The sequence below is a fragment of the Lycorma delicatula genome, chromosome 3 (assembly GCF_047948215.1).
Source record: "Lycorma delicatula isolate Av1 chromosome 3, ASM4794821v1, whole genome shotgun sequence".
In the NCBI taxonomy this organism is placed as follows: domain Eukaryota; kingdom Metazoa; phylum Arthropoda; class Insecta; order Hemiptera; family Fulgoridae; genus Lycorma; species Lycorma delicatula.
This window is the reverse complement of record NC_134457.1, coordinates 106,324,760-106,337,249: the sequence shown is the minus strand read 5'-3', so window position 1 is coordinate 106,337,249 and position 12,490 is coordinate 106,324,760. Positions and strand designations below refer to the sequence as shown.

Genomic DNA, 12,490 nt, shown 5'->3' with positions numbered 1-12,490 from the left:
AATCTGAATTAAATATTCACTTTAATCGAGGTACTTCTGTGAGATCGTGTCGTGATTGAGCTGCGTCTTTCACCAAATCGTAAGTAGAGGTTATGTTTTATATGAGAGAAGGTCAGAAAAAATATTAATTTTTTATAATTATTATTTAACTTTTTCATTTAACTAATATTTTACTTATTTATTTAAATTCATGTATTTAGTTAATATTATTAATTTTTAGCCACTTTTCAATACTGTCTGTCCTGTGTCTCATTGTTGTCGAGCTGCAGCTATGAGAACCATGAGAGATAGGTGAAAAAACGTTAAATAAATTTTTTTGGCCTTTTCAAAATGAAAGTTATTCGTTATTAAACTTTTTGTTCTTTCTGTAATGCTGTGAGAGCCATAAGAGGTTATAATGTTATCCCTTCCTTGTATTCCAGTGAAAGCCGAAATAATGCCTTGCAGAAAATCGAATTTGGGCCGCTGCACTCGCCACACAGAAGGATCAAGAAGACGGCTTTCGAATATGACTGAGGAAGAGCGGGCATCCGTACGAGAGAGGAACAGACTAAGCACCATCCAGATACGTAACGTGGCACCGGCAGAAAGACGAGCAGCCTGGTTTGAGGATGCACGATTGCGAGCACGTCAGTCGCGTTCTGCAGCAACAGATTTGGTTCGTTCTCAACGGAATGAACGCGACAGGGTGAGGATAGCTGAAACACGAACCCAAAGAACAGCTGATCTGAATCTGCAATACAATCGTCTTGCGTTCCGGAACAATCCAGCTGTTGATTATAGTTCAAGTCGGCATGTTGTCATTGGCCAGATGAGTCATGTCTGTACCTACTGCCAGGTCTGCCACCACCAGAGCCATTGAAAACTCTACTTGTTGGATCTATCGCTGAATCGAAGTATTTCCTATTGAACATCAGGAAATATAACTCTAGCTTCCAAATTACGTCATTTGGTGCGGAAATCATGACGACTCAATTCATGCCAACTTTAAAAATCAAAGGGCAAATATATCACAAAGCTGGCTCCCTGCTCCCGTTCTCAGGTAGTGACCATAAATTCCTTCAAAAGTACTTAATTGGTGATGATAGAGATGAAGTCGATGCACGTTGTGGAATATATACCTCGCTATGAAGACCCATTATTTCGCAGCAATTAGGAACAATTAGGTGCGTTTGTTCAAACGGCAATTGATATGATGCCATCAGATACCCACAAGATTGTCATTCACGTAGACAAAACGCCCGCTGGAGAACATGTTCGGAGATATAATGCTCCAACTATAGACGAAGTAGTCATAGTCGGAGATCAGTTCCAGAGATATTGTTCTCCATCGAAGAAACGATCAATTGATAAACGTCGCAGAAACTTCGGTGTGCCACAGCGAAGCGTGGCAGGGTACAGCTAGTTATATATATATAATTATATGTGTGTGTGTGTGTGTGTGCGTGCGCGCGCCAATTTTTCACTTAAAATTTGAGAATCTATATCAATAGTTATATATATATATATATATATATAACTTGACTGTAGTATTTAACAAGTAGTACTCTGATTTTGTTTGTTTCTCATAAAAGAAATTCACATCACCGGAAAGCTTTGTTAGTTTTTTCCTGGTACAATAAAGTAAAATTTACTAGTCTTTATCTGTAAGAGATAAACACTAGGTTTTTGTAAATGAGTTTTAGAAATAAAGAATTTTTCTTTGTCATTCATAAAAATCACATTTATAAAAAATCACTTTTATTTATTATGAAGCTAGTTTTCATCTTAGGTATAACTGGACATTCGTAAGCATACAAATGGGCCTACCGGACGGTTTACTTAAGCTTAATGAAAAAAAATTACAGCAATTTGTCAAAAGGGAAAAATCTGTAAATAGACTAGGTGAATTCAAACAAATAATTTACATGAGAAAACAAATAATTTACATCTTAAACTATGTTAGGTAAAATTTTGCCTAGATCACTTGACTGTGAATCTACTGTCGTTACTGAAATTTTTCATAAAAAATGAAGAAAAGTTGGGTCTTTTCTATTTTTTTTCTCCACTGTGGTTTTTTACACAACGTACAAGTAATTGTTCATGTTATATGGATGTAATTACAAATAATAAGCATAATCTAACAAAACTTAACCTATATGCAGAGGATTGTCATTTTTCTGAACCTTGTGCTATAAGAACGGAAACGGGTCTTAATTATCGAGCTTCACGCAGAAACGCATTACAAAGTATTTAAATAGCCTGCACCTAATTAGTTAATTGTAGCTAATTAAATATTAAATTATGTTTAAAATTTTAATGAAAAAATACATAAATAATTTTTTTTTTTGGGGGGATAACGGAGACTATTATGATCCTTAGCCCTAATCTCAATCTAAAACTTTCCCACCCATATCAAATATAGCAATCATATCAAAAGACCACTCTTATCAAAGAGATTATCCTGAAAATAGGAGTGTCATAGAATATTAAAACCCGAAAAGAACAGAAGGTGACAGGAGTGTATTAAACATACAATTGCCACTTAAAACCCTACAATCCATTTCTAAAGAAATGTCAATATTATAAAAACTGGTGCAAAAGCCCGTAATTATGTAACATTATGTTTAGACATAATATTGGGAAGCAACAGATTTACGGTTTTATTTTTATTGATATCGATCAGAAATCTTGTTGACCTTCTTGTTGAGCCGATCACCGAAGTTTACATCCTATATTCAGGTTGCTGCGGCTCCTGCAGCTTCTTTTAAGTCAATGAAGAAGACTGCAGCCAAAGTACAGATTGAAAAAAAATCCCAGATCAGGGATCTGTGAAAACAGAAATAATGATTTTGGAAAAGTAAGATTTAGAAAAAAGCAACAATGGAGCCTCCGAAATCGCGGAAGCCTTTTGGGTGAGAGGGCAAGTAGTTCGGCCGTCCCACATGTTCTAGCAGTGAGTGCATCCAGTCTCAACTGTGATGTACTTCTGATCGCGTCATTTGATGCAAGATATCCTCCACGATTTACGGTGAAGGATGTGAAGATTCTATCTACCTGGATTCAGATACTTTGGAATTCGACATCTAGACCTTCAGGATGATAGTAAAACGGAAGAAGAAAGGATAAACGGAATGGCCTAACGGATAACCTAGGCGATAATGACAGAGAATTTTTTAAGAATTTTGATCAAAGGAAGATTTTAATTTCTTTTGTTTGATCGTGAATTTAGTTATACAGGATCGATAACATTTTGTAAGAAATGGTTTGAAAGCTTAAGTGTTTTAAAGTGTCAATTTTATACGGTTTTAAGTAACAAGGACCCTTTACATCCTTCTAATTTTGTGTTTCTTTTGGGGTTTTTATTACTCCCTGACAACTCTATTTCTGGGTGATCCATTATGACAAGATTAGTCTACTACTATGTCGCTCGTGCTATTAACAGGGAAGTAAAAGGATTTTTCATTTTGTTCTTGATTTAGAAAGGGGCTAATGACCACAGCAGTCGATGCCCCTAAAACTTCGAAAAAAAAATTCACATATTATCACGTATCTAGAATGATTTATTCAATTATAGATAATTAGGGTACTTTACGCGCGCTTTAAGATTTTTTTTTGTGAATGAGATCATCATATAGACAGACAACATACGAGCAAGTTGGTTATTTCTTCAAATTTTTTATTTCAGTTAAAGTACTTGTAATTTAAGTAAAATAATAGTCTTATCTAATGCAATTAAAGTAATTACGTGAATAATTTATTTTCCAAAGATAAAATTAATCATTTATAAACCGGGCATTAATAATTAAATTCACTTTACCACGGCAAACATACTACAAAGGAATAATTATTTCTCAAAATTGTTTTCCGGAACTTTTAATACACATTAAGGTAAGAATTATAATTTTTCATATGATAGCTTAAAAATTGCTGAAGTTAAGAATTAAAAGTAATTCTTATTATTTTATTAATCATTCCAGTTGTATATGAAATAAAAGTTGGTTGATTACCTTTATTTTTTCAATCAAAATGATTTCTAATTTTATTTTAGCGATAAAATAAATAAATTTAACAAAATAATTTTATTTGATAACATATATGAAAGTAAAAATTACCCCTTAGAGGTCTAGGGGGGTCTAGTGTTAAACTTGTCGTCAAAAATCAGCTGATTTCGAAGTTAAAGTTCTGAGGTTCAAATTCTAACAAGAGTAAGGCAAGCTTACGTGCTTTCATTTACTTTTGAACACTAGATCGTGGATACCGGTGTTCTTTGGCGGTTGGGTTTCAATTAATCACACGTCGTTACTGAAAAGTGTGACTAGTTGAAAAATGTAATAATAAAATGAAAGAAAAAACCTCTTTTTTCTTTCTTTTGTCTTTAGCCTCCGGAACCATCGTATGGTATTACTTCATAGGAAGAATGAGGATGATATGTATGAATAAAAATGAAATATAGTCTTGTACAGTTTCAGGTCAACCGATCTTGAGACGTGTGGTTAATTGAAACCGAACCACCAAAGAACGACGGTATCGACGATCTACTATTCAAATCCGTATAAAAGTAACTGACTGCCTTTACTAGGATTTGAAACTTAGAACTCTTGACTTCGAAATCAGCTGTTTGCGCTGACGAGTTTATCACTACTAGACCAACCCGGTAGGTTAAAAAAAACCTGAAACCAATTAATTAATCTAAACCAAATACGATAAAATTCAGATAAATAAATTTTATTTCTTTTTGACTGAAATTGTAGAAATCTTTTATATTTATGACATTTTGAATTATTATTACATTTAAATAATAGTCTGGCTCCAGTAATATACATAATCATTATTATTTTTTATTTGGAAAGTTGTCTATAAACATAAGAAGAAATTTTATTAAGTGATTTTAGTAAATAAAATCTCTTCACTTGTGTGAAATTAAAAATATACTATGAAAGTATAGGACTGAAATGGTATAATACTTTAATTGCAACTAGTTATTGTATAACCACCTGTTTTAAACCCGTAATAACATTTGCACCTCTCTCTAAAATAATACAAACAAAATCAGTAACCAAATTAACCGATGTCATCTTCAAAAAAAGCAGTTTTCAATTTCCAAATTCAGTCAATTTAAACACGTACATATATAAAAACACAAAATACTCAGATCAAAATAAGTCACTACAAAAAAATAATCAAAATAAATATAAATACGCAGATAAAATATTTAGATCACAAATATACCATATTATGATTCTTCAGGTAAAAACAACCGTTTTACAATATTATGATATTATTCCTAAAAATAAAACAAAATACAAAACAATAACACACGTTTCGCCTTCAATGCGAGGCTTTATCAAGATTATACATAAATATATTATATATTATAAATTAAAGTTATTTATAAATATTGCAAATATTATATAAAGTAGTTTCCTTTTAAATACAAAAGGAAAAAATAGTTACAACATAACTGACGAAACATAACATAATCTCCGTAAAAGAACTATCACAACCACCAAAATGAATAGCTTGTTTTCTTTCTACAAGTCATATAAAGTTCGATAAATTTTAAAGATATTCTCTAATTCCTTCTAACATCCTTAAAAGTATCGAATGAAACGCTTTTTTAATATCCAGAAAAATATTCATACAACTCTTTCTAAGATTTATCGTTGTGGCGATCGTCTCAGTTATTTCTAATATGTGGTCTTCAGTAGTCTGATTTTTTGAAATTATATAATTATCCGCTTAATTTTATCAAAATGAAATTTTCTCTGCTGCCGCTTCACTTTAAAACCTAATGAAAGTGAGTTTTTCTTGGATTATGAATCTGTTACATTTTGTCGTTACTTGGTGGTAATTTTTTATCTGAAATGAGTGAAATAGCATATTCGACGATCCCTCACTATATTTCGTACTGCTTATGTACTGCCATCGAACACTAATTTAGCGTGTTCATGGCTAAATTAGTGAGCCGTGCGCTCTTAATTTATTATTTTTTTCACCTTTTTTTCACACTTATGATTTTTAATGAGGAAATACAGGTTTTATTGATATTTTTTAAAGATCACTGCTTCATTTACTTGGTAATTTTAATAATTATATTACTAAATTTATGTTCAGATGTTTATGTGAAATACTTTCGTGAAAAATACAGTTAAAAATAGATAAATAATTATTATTATAAAGAATATTATTAACTAAAGAATAAAGAAATTGTAAATTAATAAATTATGAATTATAAATAATTAAGTCATATTTAAAAAAAAAAAAAAGTTGTTTAAAGAATAAATAATAAATTAACAAATGTGATACAGAAAACTGGCATTAAAGCATAGAAGCAATTACTTAATTCTCATAACCGATCTTAGAAACAGTAATAATAAAATACTTTTTAGAAAAAGAAGTTTGTTGGAAAAGCAAATAAAGAGGTAAATAAAAAAATGCTAAAAAGGCAAAAGTGGCTAAAATTAGGTTTTGTAACATAAAGTTCTTATTTTTACTTATATTCATCAAAAAAATAAAAATGAAATCGAAGACCAGCTTGATCGACATCGGAATCGGTAACTCTTGAAGTAGTAGATGTACTTCTATCTTCTTCAGTCTTTACTGAAAAAAAAAAGTATTTCTAGTGAAATATTTTATTCAGTTATTTTTTTGGGTTTCTACGGATGTCGGGGGATGTGTATTATGTGAGTCAGAGGGTTTTCAAAAAAATGTATTTCATGAGTTCCTCAATAATATTTAATACGTTCTGCAGTAATATTTTTGTATCTGTATTTTTAAAAAAATAAACTGATAAAGGATTTTTATGACTGAAAATCAAACGAATAAAATAAATATTAAAAGAAAACAGAATATTACGTAAATCTTTTTTTTTGAATAAAAGATAAATACGAAGCACGGCTGATAAGAAAAATTTGCCCACTAGCATGGTACACGGAGACAAGAGGTACTATCAAGTTGAGCGTGACAGCACATGGTAGCTAAAATAACCCCTCTATTTGAAATCCGTTTATCGGTTTGTTTTCAGTAGCAATTAAAATGTAGTCGAGTAGGTACTTAAATCACACAACGTGTGATTTAAGTATTTTTTTTGTGAATGAGATCTTCACATAGACATAGTTGGTTGTTTCTTAGAATTTGTTTATTTCAATACAGATTTACGTAAACTAATACACTCATCTAATCAAATTAAAGTAATTACGTAATTTTATTTTTCCAAAGATAAAATTAAACATTTATAAACCGGACACTAATTAATTTAATTCACTTTACTACGGAAAACGAAAGAGTAAGAAATAATTATTTCTCCAAACAGTTTTCCAGATCTTAAACAGACGTTACGGTAAGATAAATTATTTTTCATGTTATAGTAGCTTATAATTTTCTTCTTAGTTAAGAATTAAAAGTAATTATCATTTTATTTTTTTATTAAACATTTCGTTTATCATGAACTAAAAGATGCAATCAAAAATGAATGATAGTTTTAATTTACGATAAAACAGATAATTTTTTTAAAACTATTTTGGTATGTATTACTTATACAAATGTAAAAATTATAATAGATTTTATAACCGAGAATTAAACCTTAACTTGTCCTTATGCAAAAGTCAGAAAACTAGAGATAATTGCCGGAAAAAATCTGAAAATTGAATAATAAAAAAAAACAAAAATAATTTACATGAATTAATTTTATTTCATAAAAGACTAAGAAAAATTCTGATTAATAATTTTTATTTCATCCTAATCTTTAGATTCTAAGGAATGTTGTACATTTATGAAATTTCGAAAATTATATTCTGTTTAACTAATATTCTAGTTAAAAAAAAATCAATAATAATACAGTCATTATTATTCTTTAGCAAGGAAAATTCAGAAAACAGTTCAATATAATAAACTGTAAAATCATCTACGAACATAATTAGTAACATTTTTAAAACATAAATCAAATTTGAAACTTATATTTAATATGAAACAAATAATTAAGATACACGCAGTAAAGTGTTACATAATTATCATGTAACTACGTTTCCGCCTGTTATATAGTAGGACTTTCTCTTCAGTTTTGTAAAATTTAAAAAACACTATGTAAAAGTATAAGACTTCAATTTTAACACAATTTATTGATAACTGGTTAGTATCTGATTGCTAAAACCGTAATAATATTTTCAGATCTCTCTAAACTAATCTAAACAAAATCAGTACCAAAATTAATCGTTTCGTTATCTGAAAAAAGAGTAAATTTCAACTTGCAATATTCAGTTATTTATAATATACATAGAATATAACTAGTATATAATATTGTAAATATATATTCCTTTTAAATACAAAAGTTCATAAGATTACTGACGAAACATTACATCAATCTCGATAAAAGAATTATCATACCTCCCAAAAATAATAGCTTCTTTTCTCCTAGTAATAAAAAGTTGAATAAATTGTAAAGATATTCTCTAATTTCACAATTTCTAACTTCCTAAAAGGTATTGAGTGAAACGCTTTTTTAATAACCAGAAAAATACAAAGGTAAAGAATAAATAAAAAAAATAATATTTTTTTAAAGACTAAGAAAACTTTCTGATTAATAATTATTATTTCATTTTTGAATAATAGATAAATACGAGGCTCGGCTGATAAAACTTTGTCCACTAGCGTGCTACACGGAGACAAAAGGTACTATCGAGTTTAGCGTGACAGCAGATGGTAGCTAAAATACCCCCTCTATTTGAAATTGTTTTTCGGTTTATTTTCAGTAGCAGTTAAAATGTAGTCGAGTACGGCCAATTTGTCAACACAGTCAAAACAGCGCACAGGGATCAAATATTTAACATCAGAAAATCTAAATCCTACGAATATTTTTCATCGTTTAAAAGCGGTTTACAGTAGTGAAACTGTTGTAGGGTACTGTAAGTAGGTGGGCGTTAAAATTTCGCGAATGTGAAGCTGGTAAAGTGACAATTGAGGATGCATCTTGCAGCGGACGACCAGTTCCTGTGACCGACGAGAAACATCGAAAGTGGTGGACGATTTGCTTCAAAGTGACCGGTGAATCACCCAGCAACGCATCGCTATTCAGTTAGGCATATCTAAAGAACGAGTTGGTCATATTATAGAGCAATTGGGTTACCGTAAAATCTGTGCACGATGGGTACCGTGTAAACTTTCTGATGGCTCTCCCCCGCACGATGACATGACATGAAACGACTGTGACCACTGACGATGAGATGAAAGAAGGTGTGGCCGCTTTGTTCCGAGAAAGCCCACAGAATCTTTCAGTGACAAAACCTTGTCACACGTTGGAAAAATAGTACATGGGGATTATAGCGAAAAATAAATACTGCATTTTGCAGCTAAGGTATTGTACTTTTATTCATTTTTTATTTCATTCCAGTATCTGTTTTTCATTACCATGCTAAGCATATATAAGAAAAATTTATTAACCGAACCTCGTGCAAAATTGGTACACTGAATTAGTACACAACCAATAATAGTACACTGAATGTAAATTTTGTATTTTATTTACCGTCGAAAATATATGATAGATACGTTCACGCCTTTCATGAAAAAATAGCGCTAAATACAGATGCTCCAAGCTAAATTTTTAGAAATTTATCCGGGATGTAACATTTTTTTCTGATGAATTATTTTAAACTTTATTACGAGTGTTTAAAGTAAGTGATATTTTTTAAAATTATTTAATCGAATTCTAATTCAAAAATTAAATTAAAGAAAGAAACTTATACACCACAGCAAAGAATTAAAAAAAAAAAAAAAAAATATTCAAAAGAAAGATATTATATTAATAGAATTGTCAAACTGACAAAACTAATGGAAAGAAGTGAGTCTCGCTGTTAACTGCAACATACTTATAAAAAATGGAGAAAAATAAAGAGATTTGTTTTAAAAAATGTCAATGACACTACGATGGCGGCACACAACTACACTTAATGCGTCGTATGTGTTGAGATAAACGCTCTTATTAGTTAAGAAAATTTACCAGTCTTATTTTTTTACCAAACGTTAACGTAGAATATGAGCTATACGTTGATAATTGGTCACAAACCGTTAAATCTCTTTTTAAAAAATAATGAAACTTTTTAAAAAAATCAAAAATTTAATTGAACTTGAGATTAAACAAGAACATATATTAAATACCATGAGAAAACTCAAATATTAAATAAATATAAACCAATAGGCGTACACTAAATGTAAATTTTTTTAATTTAATTATTGTCCAGAATATATATAGATAAGTTCACGCCGTATTTGAAAAAATAGCCCTAAGTTAAGACGCTCCAAGATAAATTTCTAGAAATTTATCGAGTGGCCACTTACATCGTATTCTAAGTTAAACCATCATACATTATATACAGAAGTTTATCACAGGCTTGTATTTTTAATTTTAGATATGGGATTATTTTGCAAAGGATAAAAGACAATAGAGACAATTAAAGACAAAAACGTTCAGATCATTAAAGATATTTCTAATTAATAATGGAAAAAAGGATAAAATTTCAGTTAAAATTTATAAACAAAAAAATAATATTTTGTAATCGTTAGCTGTAAATAAAATTTGTGAAGCCAGTTGTTGGTTGAAAGTAAAAATATCATTGCGACTTTTATTTGATTAGAAACAAAGGTTTAAGAATTAATAGAAATGAAAATATTGAAGTTTAAACAAAATTACTGTTATATGGCTGCAAATTTACTGTTCTCCTTAAGACTTCCATTCTTACGGCAGCAGAAGCTCAAACCGATTGAATTCTTACTGATTTTTGGTTTAATTTAACTTTGTTAAATTCATTATAAATAAAACTGTTTTAAAATCGGTTGGACATACCTGTGTAAACAAAATGGAAAAGGTATCCATATTAAAAAAAAAAAGTAATACAATTTAAGTATTGTATATATGTGTAATTGCAATTTTTATTTCAGATGGAGTTCACCAAAGCGATGACAGCAAACATAATACTTTTAATCGGATTTGCGGTAATGATTCCTTTGGCATTCGGTGAATATAAATTTCATCCTAAATTCCATCACCAACTCAGCGGAAATGGAAGCATAAATGGTACACATGATCTTTTTATCGGAAATCTAACCGGTGGAGATGTGTAAGTACAGGTGTTATCAATTTAGAAATATTTTTAAATTCTATAATATAAATAATAGTTAAGCATTCTTTTTAGTTATAATTAGAAATGCGTTTTAGATGCATGAGTCGTCTCATCAGTTAAACTAATTATAAAACATTTGAAAACAATTTAAAAAAAATTGTATATAACTTACTTTTCTAACAAAAATTTTTATTACAGACAAGTCATTCATCAAAAATATTCCACTAAGATTTAAAAAAATTGTTTTAATTGCTTTTTTAAGCAGTTACTACTACTCCTTCAATCTCTATGGAGGAGTTGTAATGTCCCTTCATTTCATTTGAACTTTCCTGGATTCATTCCGTATAAGGCATGGCATTTTTCAGGCTTTTAAATTTCATTATCATCCATCAGCAACTATTATTATGCATCAGACTGTTGGTGCCTGTATTAATAAATATTTTAACTAACATTATTTATTATATTAATTGATGGGGACGCATAAAATTAGTTTTTCATGTTGTATTAAGTTTGTTGTGTAATTTTAAAGATAGATAATTACAAACATAAATAAATATGTATATAATTTGTGTGTGTGTGTGTGTGTGTGTGTGTGTGTGTGTGTGTAAAACATACTGAATCCAACTAAGAAATGTGGAAGACATCTATAACGCTATAAAAAAGAAATCAATGACTTTTTAATGAAATATATTTTATAGAAAAATTACTGTTTATGAACAATAACATTAATTATTTTTAACTTTTGTTTTCTAGATTACTATACCATAGTGGAATTGCTGCAGCTGGAAAAGGGAATGAAAGTTTTACTTATGATTTCCAATATCCGGCATACGGTTACAACAATTTAACAATTAGTTATTTAAAGGTCATCGATTTATTAGGCGAAGGTAGAAATGGATATCCGTCTTTGAAGGAAGGAGGAGTTGGATACAACTACACCGTCATCAGTTTTAAGTCAAACAGCAGTTATGGACTCAATTTTAATTTAACAATCTACGGAAATGTTAACCAGTTTAATAGAACGGTTCATCAAATTATTAGAAAACATTAACAACAAACAAGTAAAGTAAAAATGTATCGATTAGTAAAAATAATTTCATGAATAAATTTTGATGATATATACAAACATGTTTTCATTTCACTTATATTATTTTCGTACTAGAAACTACTTATCTATTTTCCCAATTGAACTGTAATACCGTCCAGATTATCATATTGCCTCAGTAAAGTCATATACTTCAATATAGATAGCACATAGAATACGTGGTTCCTTAAAGAAGGGTATATAATACTTTGCATTTCATTCTAATAAAGTGTTTTTCGTTTTTAAAATTTATAAAACAATTAATATTTTCTATTTAAAAGAATGAGTAAATTCATACTTTTCTTACTCATTA

General features: G+C 29.6%; 1 protein-coding gene across 1 annotated transcript; it reads left to right on the top strand.

Annotated features, from left to right (window-relative positions):
• The first annotated feature begins 3,807 nt into the window (after positions 1-3,807).
• On the top strand, positions 3,808-12,219 carry LOC142321850 (uncharacterized). The gene is made up of 3 exons (XM_075360307.1): positions 3,808-3,870; positions 10,912-11,090; positions 11,847-12,219. The coding sequence occupies exons 2-3, from the start codon at positions 10,912-10,914 to the stop codon at positions 12,142-12,144; spliced, it is 477 nt and encodes a 158-aa protein (XP_075216422.1). The 5' UTR covers positions 3,808-3,870; the 3' UTR covers positions 12,145-12,219.
• Positions 12,220-12,490: the final 271 nt, after the last annotated feature.